Source organism: Chiloscyllium punctatum, chromosome 3 (genome assembly GCF_047496795.1).
Source record: "Chiloscyllium punctatum isolate Juve2018m chromosome 3, sChiPun1.3, whole genome shotgun sequence".
Classification (NCBI taxonomy): Eukaryota; Metazoa; Chordata; class Chondrichthyes; order Orectolobiformes; family Hemiscylliidae; genus Chiloscyllium; species Chiloscyllium punctatum.
The window spans coordinates 148736862-148754439 of record NC_092741.1 but is presented as its reverse complement, the minus strand read 5'-3'; the positions used below and the strand labels follow the sequence as shown (position 1 = coordinate 148754439).

Sequence of the window (17578 nt, the reverse complement as noted above, 5' to 3'; positions counted from 1 at the left end):
CTGTTTCAAAATTCAAGACAGAGATATGAAGAATTTTCTCAGGGCTTTGGAACTGTGCCTTAGAATTCAGCAGAGGCAAGATTACTGAATATTTTTAAGGCAGAGTTAGACAGATTCTTGTTTGGAAAGGGAATCAAAGGTAATGAGAATGTGAAATTCAAAAACATGAACCGATCAGCCACAATCTGATTGAATGGCACAGCTGGTTTGAGGGGCCAAATGGCTACGAGTGATTCTAATTTGTACATTCGGTCAAATGAACAGTGAAGCTAATGCAGCTCCTGCATAATCTGTATCACAACTTTAGGCGAGGAACAAACGCCAATGGTCAAAATTTGTTGTTCAAACTGAGCTGAAAAAAATACTTTGCTTTTTATCTCACACCGGTGTTACGCATTGACTCAAGTAGTTTGGATTTACACAAGCTCAGTTGCACAACAGATAGATGTTAAACCTGCTGGAAAAAATGGTCAGATTATTATGAACATTTGCACTTTTTTTAAAGAAAGAAGAATGATAATAGTCAATTACTGCCAGTCAGCCTCAGGCTGAAAATTAATGACAAGTATCTCATTTCTTCAGGTATTAACTATTTTTGGAAATTTTACAAATGTTTTTACAAAATTATTTTCACCGAATCTTTTTGCTCTTGCTCTGGATCCAAAGTTTCTTTTTATGTTTGTACTTGTTTTGTTTTTGGTCAAATTCATCCAGTATAATTTACATTTGTTTCTGTGTCTTTGAGATGCTTATGTTTCAATCTTCAAATTACTAGATTTGATTACTTACTAGATTACTTACAGTGTGGAAACAGGCCCTTCGGCCCAACAAGTCCACACCAACCCACCGAAGCGCAACCCACTCAGACCCATTCCCCTACATTTACCCCTGCCCCTAACACTACGGGCAATTTAGCATGGCCAATTCACCTAACGTGCACATTTTTGTGGGAGGAAACCCACACAGACACGGGGAGAACGTGCCACCCATAATTAGCCAATAATGATCTCTTGGTTAAAGAGACAGCTTATTGATTGCCCTCTTTATAAAGATCCAGATGCCCAGTTTACCTTACTTCACTTATCAACCTGCAAATTCAGCTAATTAGAAGGCAATAATATTTGAGCTGAAGGGCGGTTGGAGTAAATCCAAATAACAGTAGACACCATTAGAAAACTTACTATAGGAAAACCTGATTCGATGTCCAGTGTGCTACCAGTATCAGTCCTTGATGATTTCATTCATCAGGAACTATTACAGTAACTGCAATAGTGCACCTGTCTCCAGTGATTGTTCATTGATTCCCATAAAAGTATTCTTTATTCCCCCCTCCTACCCCCTAAATACAGGTAGGATAAGCAGCCAATCCCAATTTTACCTCAGTTGGAATGACTATCAAAATTCCCACTGCTGTTATTAATCTGACCCACATGCTCATCCACCTGGCCAACTAAGTTAACTAGGACACCTCAACTCCCGACGGAAGGGGGACCTGACATTTAGTGCATTATAAATTTTTTGTTACAGTAAGAAGAGACAGAAGACACTACAGCTCCACTTCAGAAAACTCCAAATTGAAAAATATTTATTTTAGTTCCAGTTCAAAAATCAGAGCCAGGGTGCACTGACTTCATGTCTGCAGCACCCACATTCATTGTAGCATCATTGATGTGATGCTTTCACCAATTTTTCTCCTGACATTTTTATTTCAAACATAATAAGCAATTTTAACTGTGAACACTTTATTCCAATGAGAGTTTTATAAATATAAATTCAATGATACACCCCAAAAGTTACATTGGCAACTGATTAATATTGATTTAAGAAAGTCGGTTCTAAAATGATAACAGCATTAAAAATTAGATGGCAACGTCAAATGCTTAGGTTACTTCTACACTTACTATCATGATAAGTGTTGGAAATGCAAATAAGTTTCTTAAATAAATCTAAGATCAAATAATACTTTGCAACTTTTTGACTGCGACATCCAAAGTCTCCATTTGCAAATAAATAAGGCAGATGCAAGAATCAACATTGTGGTAGAGGTTGAAGCATTTTTTGAATCTACTTTTCTAATTCACCTGTTAAGATGTGCTATTATACACCTCTGGAGTAAGGAGGACTTGAACCTGTATCTCTTAGTCCAGAGGTAGGGACACTACCACAATGAGTCCCTCATAGTAGAGACTGACCCAATCTCACATTAAACTTTTTGACTGCCTCCACCAGTTGTTAATCATTAATAATGTCAGCAGTTTCAAACAGTTGATCAAGAGAGATCAGGCCAAATACTTCCAATAATATATTTTCCATCCAGATGAATTTATGATCCAGACAGGTGTAGTGGGGACTGAATAACTTTATTTTCTTGGTGGTGATCAGTCTCTTCAGCAGATCTGGTCATGGAAGTAACCTTTCACTGTGGATTATTATTCTGTTGCTAAGGCGGAGAAATATTTAAGCAGTGCGTATCCTTAAAGCTACTAAAATGTACTTATTGATATTAAGTCAAGTTAAAATTAATTTAATATCTGTTAGCAGAGGCAAATCAAGAGATCAGAAAAAACATAATTTCCATGTCAACTGAGAAAAGCCATGAAAAAAAATCACAGACTTGAAATATTTACAATGCTGACAGACCTGCAAAGTATTTTGAGTATTTTCCATTTTTACTCAAAGAATAATACCTCTCATTTTTAAAAACTTTTTGATGGGTGTGGGTAAAACTCAAAAGATAAATCAACGAATATACTTTTAGAAAATCTATAAACGTTCATCTTTCAAATAAGACTTTAAGTCAAAACCTGACCTGCCATTTCATGTGGACAATAAAGATCCAATGACACAATCTAAAGAAGAGCAAGAAGCTTACCCCAATCCTTGTCCCTCAGCGAATACTTAAAACATGTTAGCTAGCAATTTGTTTCTCAGATCATATAGAAATATACTGTGCACAAACTGGCTACAGGCACGCAATCCTTTATCCAAACTCCATGGGGCCAGTTATTTTTCAGAATTTGGAATTTTTCAGATCTTGGAATAAATGACATTTTCACAATGAAATAAAAAATATTACCTAACAACAGACGCATGTGTGAATAGTACGAGCACTGAGACACAGTTGATGTCTGCCAGTGCTGGGCTGTGTCACCACGCCATGTCTGAGTAACTGGTTTGAGTAGGTATGGAGTTGGGTCACCTGTTTTCATGCCAAGATGACGCTTCCACACTCAGAGTCATAGAGCCCATGCTGATCAGATATCCCAACCCAATCTAGTCTCACTTGCCAGCACCCAGCCCATATCCCTCCAAACACTTCCTATTCATATACCCATCCAGATGCCTTTTAAATGTTGCAATTGTACCAGCCTCCACCACTTCCTCTGGCAGCCCAATTCACACACACACCATCCTCTGCATGAAAAAGTTGCCCCTTATGTCTCTTTTATACCTTTCCTCTCTCATTTTAAACCTATGCCCTCTAGTTCTGGACTCCCCCCCCCCCCCCCCCCCCCATCCCAGGGGGAGAAAAAACCTTGTCTATTTACCCGATCCAAGCCGCTTATGATTTTATAAACCTCTAAAAAGATCACTCCTCAGCCTCTGAGCTCCAGGGAAAACAGCCCCAGTCTATTCAACTTCTCCCTATAGCTCAAATCCTCCAACCCTGGCAACATCCTTGTAAATCTTTTCTGAACCATTTAAAATTTCACAACATTCTTCCAATAGGTGGAGACCAGAATTGCACGCAATATTCCAAAAGTGGCCTAACCAATGTCTTGTACAGCCACAACATGACCTCCCAGCACCTGTACTCAGTACTCTGACCAATAATGGAAAAACATACCAAATGCTTTCTTCACTATCCTATCTACCTGCAACTCTACTTTCAAGGAGCTAGGAACCTGTACTCCATGGTTTCTTTGTTCAGCAACACTCCCTAGGACCTCTCCATGAAAAAATTTCAGATTTTGGATAAAGGATCGTGTACCTAAACTGTGTTTCCTACTGCAGAGATTATACCACTTTTTCAAAAACAAAACTTAATTGCATGTAAATCATTTTGGGACACCATTAGTAAAAGGGCTTGTCGAACGCAAGTCTTTTTTTCTTTCTTTGGAATAACAACATTGCAATTCAGAGCCTTAGCCCATGTTACAAAAAAAAACGAGTAGGATGACAACTGAAGTTGAATAAACACAAAACCCCTAACCATAACAAGGGTAACCAAACAGATAAAAGTGAACACCTGCAATCTTACATCTTATCTATGCCAAAGTTTGCAAATCTATTTAGTGCTGAATGGACACTAGGGCCTCCTAATGTGTAGTTTGAATGCAGGAACCAGTATATTAACAACCTTAATGTCTAATGTAGTTCTGTACTGTATATTGACTGACAAGCATAACTGAAGCTAAAACAATATCAAGTTACATAGAGTCATAGAAATGTACGGTCCAACTTGTCCATGTTGACCGCATATTCTAAATTAATCTAGTCCCGTTTGCCAGCATTTGGCCCATATCCCACAAAACCATTCCTATTCATGTAGTCATTCAGATGCCATATAAAATGTTATAACTGTACCAATCTCCACTTACTCTGGCAGTTTATTCCATACATGAACCTCCCTCTGCATTAAAAGTTGCCCCTTTTAACATCTTTATCCTTTCATCTTAAACTATGTCCTTAGTTTTGGACTCCACTACCCTGGGGGAAAAAAAACATGAGCTATTCACCCTATCCATGTTCCTTATGACTTTATGCATTTTTCATAAGGTCACCCCTCAGCCTCTGACATGCCAGGGAAAATAGCCCCAGCCTATCCCTATAACTCATACCCTCAAACCCTGGCAACATCTTCATTAATCTTTTCTAAATCCTGTCAAGTTTCACAACACCTTTGCTCTAGCAGTGAGACTAGAATTGAACACAGCATTTCAATAATAGCCTAACCAATGTCCTGTACAGCTGCAATATGACCTCAACTCCTATAATCAAAGCACTGACAATTAAGGCAAGCATACCACTTCACTATCCTGTCTATGTGCAACTTTCAACGAACTATGAATCGGCACACTAAGGTCTCTTCGGCAACACTCCCTAGGACCTTACCATTAAGTCCTGCCCTGATTTGCCCTACCAAAATGCAGCATGTCACATTTATCTAACTTAAACTCCATCTGATCAAGTAACCATCTGAAGTAACCTTCTTCGCTACAAACTACACCACCAATTTTACTGTCACCTGCAAATCTACTAACTATACCTCCTATGTTCACATTCAAATCATTTTATATAAATGCCAAAAAGCAGCAGACCCGACACCAATCCTTGTGGCACATTCTGGTCACAGGCCTACACATTCTAAGCAGTCATGTAAAAGCAGGAACATCTTTGGCTCAGTTATGTCACTTTGTTTGCAATAGCTTCAGAAAGACTCAAACCTTCAAGGTCAGATGAGCAGGTTAATTCTTCTGTTAGATTACATGACAACTGTTCCTTTCACTGATCAGATTCTCATTCAGAAAGATTATTTTGAATACCAATGCTCACTGTATGGGAAGCTTTCAACTCAAATATAAACTACAAATTGGCGGGCAGTCCACCACAATGTCAACTAACCAAATGTACTTACACACACACACACACACTGCACATGCCTAAAAATCACATGCACCAAAAGGCTTAACAATAAGGTAGATAGAAATAAAAGTTCAGTACTTCTATTCAAAAGGTAGGACATGTCCCAACTCTTCCACCATCATAGCATTCCACTTTTCCTCAAAGAATCCCACTTGTTCCAGCAGCAAATGAGATATGTTTTTGTGATCTTGAAACATTGTACTCATATTTTCTCTTCGATCCAGTTGGCAGGGTAGGTGGGGCTTCAGTTTAAATGACCCATCCAAAACGCAGCACTAAAATATCAACCTAATCTGTTAAACTTGGAATGAAACTTAAACCTAACTTCTCACTCAGAACTGAAAATATTACCAACTAAACTAAGGCTGACAAGTTCCAACACAATTTACAAATTTGTCTCATCAGTTTAAACCTGTTCCACTTTAATGCCCTATTTAAATTTAAGTTTTTCTATTCTCTTTACTCACTCAACCTGCCTTTTAGATTCCCCCTCCCGCCCCGAAAAAAACCTTATGTTTGATGCTGACTAACATCAGAAAACTAAGTCAGCAGGCTTTGTGGGTCTCTTTTGTGTCTCTCCAGCACTCGAGGTTCAAACTGAGAGGAGTATGTGAGATGCAATCTGACAAGGCCGGAACAGAACGAGACTTTGACTTTTACTTCAATTTGGCAAGATAACCAAGCTTGCTTTGTTGATTCTGCTGAGTTCACCTTCCAATACATTTTCAAATTCACCTTCCCGTATTTTGGCAACCTTCAAAGAGGGCCTCTCGCCCATTTTGTTATTGAACTAACCCGATGTTGAATTCTGTCAATAATAACAAAGCCTGTTCTCACTGATTTTATGCGATTCGTTTTACAAATCCTAGTTTCAATTGTTGCTGCCGTCACCACCGCCTCCTCCTCACTTAATCATTTGGCAACCTACACAAATTTAACAATTTTTCATTGAACATTTAAAACCAGGTTGTAAATACGGGGGGGGGGGGGGGAGAAGCTGTCGCGGATAAAAATCTCAGGGGAAACACATTCCTCTTTAAATCATTGCTCGGAGTGGTGGGGCTGGGAGAGCCGCTAGCATAACCTTCAGCCTAGAAATCCATATTCCAGATACTTAATACTCATTCTAAGAATTAGCCTCAGCTGCCTACGCTCTTTGTGTTGCTGAATCACAACCAGAAGGGGGTTCTGAACACATGAAGCAAATTCTCTGGTGAAATCCTTTTCTCTACACTCTCTCCCGGAACCCAAACTCAGTCGGTAGCTTCTCACGCTCCCCCCCAGTGTATTAACTCTGCTGGCTTGCTTTAATCAATCACTTCCCACCTCTGGCCTATTCTTTTCATTCGCTATTTTAAAACACTGGGCAAATGTCATTCCCCTGTGCTTTTCATATCGTTTTCGAGATAAAGAAGTAATTGTGCCGAGGGCATTTTCTTAACGCGCCCTCCAACTCGACATGATCATGTAAATATGTATTCAGAACCACAATGTACGTTTCTTACCGCTATAAGTGCGGCGCTCTGTCTCGCTGCTGGCGTGAACAGCTTCCCAATGAACTTGTCAACACAACCTCCAATCCTCCAAAGGTTCATTAAATCCCCCCCCCTCTCACTGACACACTCTTTCATACTTCAGAGGGCACGCCTGCTCCATTCCAATCGCCCTGGGCTCAGCCGAATGCCAGCTCACGGCGCTCAACCCGGGGACTCTGCCCCGAGACTGAAACCAAAACGCCATGCCTTTTCCCAGTCAACCCGAAAGGAGCAGATAAGCCCTTGTGACGTTGACCAGGAAGCCGAACAAAAGAGCACAACGAATCAAGGAGTGAGCCATAAGTATAAAGCCCAAACATGGGAATTTAAGATGTGGAGGTGCCGGTGTTGGAGTGGGGTAGGCAAACTCAAAAATCACACCACACCGGGTTCTAGTCCAACAGGTTTATTTGGAACCGCAAACTTTTAAAACTGTGCAGTGCCCAAGACCCGTCCTCGGAGTTCGTGTCCTAGCTGAGGTGGATCTCTACAGGGTGATTAGCAATAACACCATCGATAGAATTGTCCCTGTCCTGTGTATACTCTACTTTGTATCCTATCCGGGGTTTTGGAAAAAATAACTTACACAATGCAGCTTTCTTAAAGACTGAGCAAGGGTTTTAGTTCAGGAGAGATGCGATGTAGCAGTTCTACACACAAAGGGTGATAAAAGTTTGAAACTTCCTTCTGCAAACAGCAACTGAATCTAAATCAGTTGTTAATTTTAAATCTGAGATAGATTTTTTTTTGTTAAGCAAACGCATTAAGGAGTATGGGCCAAAGACAGGTAGATGTAGTTGGGCTACAGATCAGCCATGATCTCATTACTGTAATTGGCAGAACAGCTGGAGGGGCTGAATAGCCTACTTCTGTTCCTATGTTTCTGGATGGAGTGAAGGGCAATTCATAAACTCTGAGGCAGCTTTTGATCTCCCAAGACATTGTTCTGAGGAAAAGTTCAATATGAGAGATTGTTGATCAATTTAACAAGATATTGGAGAGACAAGTTCATTTATCCAGACTGCGGTTAGGATCTGGAACTTGCTACCACACGTGATGTATTTTATGTGGTGCACAGACCTGTTGGACAGAAGAACTGGTTCCTGTGTTCTAAATTCAATGTAATTCTGTATGCATTTGGAATTTGAATGAATGACCTTTACCAGTAGCAAATACAAAAAGTAGCTAATCTCCCATGGGTCCAATGTGCGATCTTCCACATACATTTGTACACACTACTTATTTATATACAGGTCAATGGTTTGTATGCAGGTCAGCACTGCATTATACATTGTTTGTGGTAAGCTCTGTAATTGTTTAAGGGCCACTCGCTTTTGTCACTTTTAGTTTTCTAAACAAAGGTGTGTGTGCACTGATGGGGTCAGTGATACAGTAAGTGATCACGTCACCCACTTTAATTCAGTTAAGTTTGTTAAACAGCAAAACTTGTAAACAAACTGCAAAAAGTTTAATGAGAAATGATTTGGAGATGCTGGTGTTGGACTGGAGTGTATAAAGTTAAAAATCACAAAACACCAGTTAATAGTCCAACAGGTTTAAGTGGAAGCACTAGCTTTCGGAGCGCTGCTCCACAACCACCGGATGAAGGAGCATCGCTCTGAAAGCTGGTGCTTTCAATTAAACCTGTTGGACTATTAACTGGTGTTGTGTGATTTTTAACTTAATGAGAAATAACATTTTGAATTGCAGATGTAACTTGGTGGTCAAATGTTTAAAGATCAGTAAAACGATTTTCATATTTCATATCTAAATTCCATGACAAATTCCCACATTTTTCCAGTAAGTGGATTGATAAAATAATTCTCTTTAACTTCAAAAAACAACTTATTTTGATTCACTTTTTACTCATAATAAAAATCATTCCCCAATATATACATTGATGATGAGGTCAAGCATACTGGGGAGTCGTGTTATGATGAAATCAAAGTCTAAGTATTGACTACTATCTTACATAACTCAACCATAATCATCTGATGAATGTTTCCAAACCTCAATTCTTTGAAATGGACTTAGGTCCAGAAGAAAACAATCAAGCTCATTAACTGATTTAACAAAAATCAATTTAAAGATTTTATAGCTTTTGTTTTATTCCTTCAGCAGATGTGGGTGTCACTGGCTGGGCCAACATTTATTAAGCATCTCTAATTGCTCAAATAAGTGTCAACCACATTCCTTTGTACGTTTGGAGAAAGTGAGGACTGCAGATGCTGGAGATCAGAGTCGAGAGTAGGGTGCTAGAAAAGCACAGCAGGTCAGGCAGCATCCGAGGAGCAGGAGAATAGATGTTTCAGGTACAAGCCCTTCATCAGGAAGGGTTTATGCCCAAAATGTTGATTCTCCTGCTCCTTGGATGCTGCCTGATCTGCTATGCTTTTCCAGCACCACACTATTGACTTTGTATGTTTGGAGTCATGTGTACACATGACCAGGTAATGATGACAATTTCCTTCCCTAATGGGCTTTGGTAATCACATGGTATCTGTTTTAGATACTGCTGAGAGAAATGGTCTCTCAGGAGATAACAGCAACAGCCAAATTCATGGCAACCATGGTTGGCTCTGCTGCAGAAGAAGGAGAGATAGGCATGGGAATGCTCTAGTTATAGGGGATTAAATTGTAAGGGGAATAGATAGGCATTTCCGTGGCTGCAAACGAGAGTCCAGGATGACATGTTGCCTCCCTGATGCTATGGTCTTGGAGCGGTCGTAGGACATTCTAAAAGGAGGGGAAGAGTGAACAGTCAGTGGTCATGGTGCACGTTGGTTCAAACAATATAGGTAAAAAAGGGATGAGATCCGAAAAGCAGAATATAGAGAACTAGGAAGAAAGTTGAAATGTAGGACCTCCAAGGTAATCTTAGGATTATGACCAGTGCCACAAGCTAGTCAGCGTAAAATGGATATATAGGATGAATGTGTAGCTGAGAAGATTACCTGAGATGGCAAGTTTCAGATTCGTGGGGCATTGGGACCAGTTCTGGGGGAGACGGGACTTGTACAAACCAGATGGGTTACACTAGGGTAGGACCAAGACTGATGTCCTTGGGGGGATACTTGGTAGAATGGTTGGGAAGGGTTTAAACTTGTGTGACAGGGAAAGGGAACCAGAGGAATAAGATAGTAGACGCAGAAATTGAGGGATAGGTAGGAACCAAGGCAAACATTACCAAGAACGAGCAGGAAACACAACTGAAAATAGATGGTGACATCTTGCAAAATGTCCATATTACAGAGGAGGAAGTGCTGGATGTCTTGAAACAGGTAAAGGTGAATAAATCCCCAGGACCCCTGATCTGGTGTACCCTAGAACTCTGTAGGAAGCTAGAGAAGTGATTGCTGGGCCTCTTGCTGAGATAGTTGTATCATCGATAGTCACAGGTGAGGTGCCGGAAGACTGGAGGTTGGTTAACATGGTGCCACTGTTTAAGAAGGGTGGTAAGGACAAGCCAGGGAACTATAGACCAGTGAGCCTGACGTTGCTAGTGGGCAAGTTGTTGGAGGTACATCCTGTCCCTCAGGATTCCATGTATTTGGAAAGGCAAGGACTGATTAGGGATAGTCCACATGGCTTTGTGCGTGGGAAATCATGTCTCACAAACTTGATTGATTTTTTGAGGAAGTAACAAAGAGGATTGATGAGGGCAGAGCGGTAGATGTGACTTATATGGACTTCAGTAAGGCGTTTGACAAGGTTCCCACTGGGAGACTGATTAGAAAGATTAGATCTCACAGAATACAGGGAGAACTATGGGGAACTCCCATAACAGGTTGTTGCTGTTTTCCCTGGAGTGTCGGAGGCTGAGGGGTGACCGCATAGAGGTTTACAAAATTATGAGGGGCATGGATAGGGTAAATAGGCAAAGTCTTTTCCCTGGGATCAGGGAGTCCAGAACTAGAGGGCATAGGTTTAGGGTGAGAGGGGAAAGATATAAGAGAGATCTATGGGACAACCTTTTCACACAGAGGGTGGAATGGATATGGAATGAGCTACCAGAGGAAGTGGTGGAAGCTGGTACAATTGCAACATTTAAGAGGCATTTGGATGCGTACATGAATAGGAAGGGTTTGGAGGGATTTGGGCCAGGTGTTGGCAGGTGGGACCAGATTGGTTTTGGATATCTGGTCGGCATGGACGGGTTGGACCGAAGGGTCTGTTTCCATGCTGTATATCTCTATGACTCTATAACAGGGGAGATGGTCTGAAATGCATGTTTCAATGCAAGAAGTATAAAAGGCAAGGGAGATGAACTTAGAGCTTTGGTTAGTACTTGGAACAATGATATTATTACGAATACAGACAGCAGGACTGGTAACTGAATGTCCCAGGATTTAGATATTTCAGTTGTGAAAGAAAGGGAGGTAAAAGGGGTGGGGAGTTGTATTCCAGGTAAAGGAGTATCTCACAGTTTTACTGAGGCAGGATACACCAGAGGAGTCATGCAGCATGGCAACATGGGTAGAACTCAGGGAAAGGAAAGGAGAAATCACAATGCTGGGGGTATACTACAGGCCTCCCAACAGCCAATGGGAGAAAGAGGAAAGAATATGTGGACAGATTTTGGAAAGACGTAAAAACAGCAGGGTTGTTGTGATGGGTAATATTAACTTCCTCAAATTGACTGGGACTCGCTACGTGATAGGGGCTTGGAGGGGGCCGAATTTGTAAGGATCATTTAGGAAGGTTTCTTGAATATGTAAACAGTCCAGCCAGGGAAGGGGTTATACTGGACCTGGTTTTAGGAAATGAGCCTGGTCAAGTGAGTGAAGTTTCAGTGGGGGAGTAGTGACCATAATACCGTTAAGATACTCATGGATAGAGATAACAGCAGTCCTCGGGTGAAGGTGTTAAATTGGGGGAAAGCAAACTACAACAATATTAGGCAGAAACTGCAGAATGCTGTTTGGAGGCAGCTATTTGAGGATAAATCTACATCAGATATGTGGGAGTATTTCAAACTGCAGTTGATAAGCATTCAGGAGCAGCACATTCCTGCGAGAATGAAGGATAGGTATGGCAAGTTACATGAACCTTGGATGATCAGGGATGTTATGATGTTGGTCAGAGTGCAGAGGAGGTTTACCAGGATGTTGCCTGGCATGGTAGGAAGATCGTATGAGGAAAGGCTGAGGCACTTGGGACTTTTCTCATTGGAGAAAAGAAGGTTTAGGGGAGATTTGATAGAGGTGTACAAGATGATTAGGGGTTTAGATAGGGTTGACAGTGAGAACCTTTTTCCGCGTATGGAGTCAGCTGTTACTTGGGGACACAGCTTTAAATTAAGGGGTGGTAGGTATAGGACAGATGTTAGGGGTAGATTTTTTACTCAGCGGGTTGAGAGTTCATGGAATGCCCTGCCAGTAGCAGTGGTGGACCCTCCCTCTTTATGGTCATTTAAGCGGGCATTGGACAAGCATATGGAGGTTATTGGGCTAGTGTAGGTTAGGTAGGCTTCAGTCGGCGCAACATCGAGGGCTGAAGGGCCTGTACTGCGCTGTATTTTTCTATGTTCTATGTTCTAAAAAGGAAGCATACATAAGGTATAAGAGGATGGGAACTGATGAAGCTCTTTAAGTAAATAAGGAAAGTAAGAAAGAACTTAAATAAGGAATGAGAAGGGCTAAAAGGGGTCACAAAAAGTCAAAAATCACAATACCAGGTTATAGTCCAACAGGCTTATTTAGAAGCACTAGCTTTCGGAACGCTGCTCCTTCATCAGGTGGTTGTGGAGTATAAGATCGTAAGACACAGAATTTATAGCAAAAGTTTACAGTGTGATGCAACTGAAATTATATATTGAAAAAGACCTGGATTGTTTGTGAAGTCTGTCATCTTTTAGAACGACTATGTTCTTTCACATGTAAATCCCAGAACTTTCTTACAGTTACATTCTCAAGTGAACTTTAGCAATAGGTACCATGTCACCTCAAATAATGCATTGAAGGCCTGAGATTGTCTGTGCCCCAATGTTCTGACTGATTCTATTTCAACAAAAAGGATTTACAGAATCTTACATGGATTCATGCAGCTCTTGAGCAAAATAACGTAATCTCGGGGGAGGGGTAGGGCGATATGAGCATGCGTGAGAGGGCGTGTGTGTGTGTGTGTGTGTGTGTGTGTGTGTGTGTGTGTGTGTAAAGGAGGGAGAGAGAGAGAGAGAGAGAGAGAAATAAAACAGAGAACACTTGTCTGGTGATTGTTGTGCGGTGTCCATTCATCCGTTGCCTCTACGCTGTCTCGCCAAAGTACCATGCCTCAGGGCATCCTTGGCTGCAGCTTATGAGATAGACAATGTTGGCCGAGTTACATGAGTACTTGCCACGTACATGGTGGGAGGCATCCCCACATGTAATGGTGGTATCCATGTCAATGCTCTGATATGACTTGCAGTGTCTACCATGACAAGCCTGTATGGTGTTATCCTGAAAGCCGAGCAGTTTGTTGCGAACAATGATCTGTTTGAGGTTTGGCGTTGGTTTAAAGGCAAGAAGTGGAAGCGTGGGGAAGGTATTGGAGAGGAGCTAATCCTCATTGATAATGTTGAAGTAGGAGATGGCACGGTGCAGGGTGACACTAGATGGCTGCTGAGCCATCAGTTGGCCACTTGACACATAAGATGGCCACCAGACCACAATATGGAGAGAGACAGCAGAGCAAACACTGACACTGCCTGGGGCCACCAGAATGCTAGCGCAATGCACTCACAACCTACTTGATTAGTTTAAGGTGGGTGGGGGAGAGAATACACGTGAGTAACCTACATTGCCCGCCAAAGTGTCTGGGGCCAGCCAACACCTTTGATAGAAATGTTAACAGCTTGATATGCTTCTCGGCCTTTTGGCTCGGAATATGTGTAGTTTCTGAGGACCAGAGGAAGTGATTCTGCTCGAGTGTTGGAGGTTCGACGCAGCAGAAGCGTGCTGGCGGGGGAAGTACTGCGGGGGTCGTGTTGCGAGTCGTCGGAGCTGCTGGAGACCATCGCTGGATCGTGATTGGACCTTGGAGGATCGTTTGGTTGTGCTGACCTGCTCTTGGTGGATCTTCATGCTGGCTTCGGCCTAACGCCAATTCAGGGACCAGCCAACCTCTGAGCTATGGCCTCAGCAGCCACTTGCCGCCCGGGCCAGGGCATTCGGAACACAGTCAGGGTGACTGTGAAGAAGGTGGAGGAGCACACACCAGTGGATCGGACGGTGTTTGTGAAGAAAGTTCTGCTGGAGTGTTGCGGCCTTGCAGCCGCAGACGTGTACTGCCTGCAGGATTTCCCTGGGGCAGGCTACTTCGATGTGACCTTCAGAAGCGTGAAGCAGTGCGAACAGCTCCTGAAGGTCTTCAAGGAGAAGGAAGGGGAGCTGCTGTTTTCCATCTTGTCGGCGACCCATTGTGTGTGCTTCCTGCACAGAGGAATCGGGTTGTTACAATCCATATGTACAACCCCTACGTTCCAGCGGCTGATGTCCTGACCTTCCTGGGAAGGTACGTCCAAGTTGAGGGAGAAGCCACTGATGTGATCGACCCCTTTGGGATCTGGACCAGTAAGAGGCAGGTCAAGGTAACTCTGAGGGCCGATGACAGTGGGAACATCCTCCACCCACCCTCGAGCTTCGCAATCGGAGGGAGCAGAGGCTACCTGACATATGCAGGGCAGCCGAAAGTGTGCCGAACCTGCGGGAAGTCGGGACACGTGGCGGTGGATTGCAAAGAGACCATCTGCAGGAACTGGAAACAGGAGGGTCACTTGACTAAGGACTGTCGGGAGGAAAAGAGCTGCAACCTGTGCGGGGAGGCGGGCCACATGTACAAGGCCTGCCCAAGACGAGGAGCCGCCACCTACGCACAGATGGCCGGAGGTGGCAACACGAGCCGCGGACCGACAAAGTCCAACGAGGCACCGCGAATCAGCAAAGGAACGGTGCCTGGAGGCACCCAGAAGGAAGGGAAAGTTGTAAGGGAGCAGGCGGCAGACAGCGGGGAGATACAGCAGCCGACCCAAGCTCCTGCAAGACAGACGGAGGAAATGGAAGAGGAGGGATCAAAGGAGGCAGAGCAGTGGAAACCTCTCGAGGGCCCCAAAGCCACCAAGCGAAGGGGGAAGAGACACCTCCAAGAGGAGGATACAGGCAGCTCCTCCGAGGGTGAGGACGGGCGCAAGAAGGGTCGCCTCCGGAGGAAGAGGCAGAGCGCCGTGGGGAGAAAGGAGGGCAGCACCGCCCAAGAAGGGAAAGACGATCCCTCTGAGGGGGTGGGTGAAGGCCTCCCCCTACCCGGTGAGAACCAAGGGGTACCCACCGGCCCACAGCTCCAGGGAACTGGGAGCAGCGTCCCAGTGACAGCCCTGCTGTCAGATGGAGAACGGGGCGATGCGGACCCTGGGTCTGACACGATGACACCAGAGCGGGGAAATGACTCCAGCGTGGAGCCGGACAACTACCTCAGCCCTGGGAAGGTCCAGCAGTTTGCCGTCACCACGGGGATGCACGCAGCTACCCCACTGGAGCAAGACCAGAAGAAAATGGACACTGGTAACCCCGTAAACTGTTAAAATGGGGTTTAAAATTGCCAGCATAAATGTGCGTAGCATTAAAGCGGCTACGCGATGTGTTTCAACGCTGGCCTTCCTGGCCAACGTCAAAGCCGATATCCTGTTTCTGCAGGAGTGTGGGATACCGCACCTCAGCAGTTACAGGAGATGGTCGAGCTTGTGGGCCCACGGGCCGTCAGTGTGGTCGGGGGGCAACGATAGCCGCGCCTCCGGCCTGGGTATCCTGTTGCGGGGAGGCAACTTCACCATCTCTGAGGTTAAGGAGGTGGTGGGCGGGCGCCTCCTCGTCGTGGACGTCAAATACAGAAACGCTCCCGTGAGACTAATCAACGTGTACGCCCCAGTGGGTAAGAGTGAACGGTTGGCCGTCCTGCAACAGCTTCCACTGCTGCTGGCTACGTCCAGGCCGGTCATTCTGGCCGGAGACTTCAACTGCATCATTGATGCTGATGGACGATCCGGCGGGGGGGACAGTAAACCGGACGCTACGTCCAGGGCCCTGATGGAAACTGTCAAAGACGCCAAGCTGCACGACGTCTTCAGCGCCCCTGCAGATGGAGCGCAGCGTAGATACACCTGGTCACGGGCAGACGGGTCTATCCGCTCAAGGATAGATTACCTGTTTGTGTCCCGAACGCTCTCGGTCAGATCCACCGACGTCAAGCCGGTGTTCTTCTCTGACCACTGCCTCCTGCTGGCCGACTGTCACCTACAGGACGAACAGCGGGCGGGCAAGGGAACGTGGAAACTGAACACTAAGCTGTTGACCCCGGGAAACATCGAAGAGCTCAAGAGGGATTACGCAGGTTGGAGAACCGTGAAGCCCCTCTTTGAGTCTCCAGCGGACTGGTGGGAAACGGTAAAAGGGAACATCAAGAGGTTCTTTATCCTCAAAGGTGTCCAGGAGGCGAGAGAGAGGCGGGGAAAACTGTCCCAGCTCCAGGAAAGTATGCAGAACCTGCTCCTGCTGCAGATGATGGGGGTCGATGTCACGGAGGACCTCAAGGAGGTGAAGGGCCAGCAAGCCTCGCTCTTTGCCTCAGAGGCCTCCAGGATAATCTTCCGGTCTAGGGTCCGCTCGGTGGAGCAGGACGAGACGTGCTCACGTTTCTTCTTCCAGAAGGTGCACAAAGAGAGCTCCGTGCTCAGCAGCCTGAAGGAAGAAGATGGCTCGGTAACGTCATCTCAGGCTGACGTCATGAGGATCAGCAAATCCTTCTACGCCAGCCTGTATGACTCGAAGCCAACCGACAGCGCGGCCTCCCAGTCGTTCCTGTCCTCTATCACGGAGGTCCTAGATGACGGAACATGAGAGAGGCTGGACCAGCCGCTATCTCTGGATGAACTGACCAAGGCCCTCGAGTCCTTCGAAAAGAATAAAACTCCCGGAAGCAACGGCTTACCGGTCGAGGTTTATTCCGCTCTTTGGGACTTGATCGGCCAGGACCTGCTGGAGGTGTATGTCAGTATGCTCCGGGCAGGTACCATGAGTGAATCCATGAGGAAAGGCATCATCACCCTCGTCTACAAGCGGAAGGGGGAGAGGGAGGAAATTAGAAATTGGAGACCGATCTCACTGTTAAATGCAGACTACAAAATCTTGTCAAAGGTCATCGCCAACCGGGTCAGGTCTGCTCTGGGATCGGTGATCCACCCGGACCAAACCTGTGCGGTACCGGGCAGGAAGATCTCTGAGAGTCTCGCACTCCTCAGGGATACGATCGCCTACGTGCAGGACAGGGGGATGGACACCTGCCTCATCAGCCTGGACCAGGAGAAAGCCTTTGACAGGATATCGCATACATATATGAGGGATGTCCTCTCCAAAATGGGCTTT

At 44.6% G+C, this 17578-nt stretch overlaps 1 protein-coding gene across 6 annotated transcripts in view; it reads right to left on the bottom strand.

Moving 5' to 3' along the window:
• pla2g7 (phospholipase A2, group VII (platelet-activating factor acetylhydrolase, plasma)) overlaps positions 1–17578 on the bottom strand; it is an 89785-nt gene that overhangs the window by 62046 nt on the left and 10161 nt on the right. The window contains exon 1 of one of the 6 annotated variants that reach the window (XM_072562026.1): positions 7152–7422. The exons of 3 other annotated variants lie outside the window; for them this stretch is intronic. In XM_072562026.1, coding sequence (XP_072418127.1) covers positions 7152–7277 — 126 coding nt within the window. In that variant the 5' untranslated portion in view covers positions 7278–7422. Of the gene's footprint in view, positions 1–5724; positions 6026–7151; positions 7423–17578 lie in introns of those variants that run through there. 2 more of the 6 variants (XM_072562021.1, XM_072562038.1) reach the window with 2 other exon arrangements.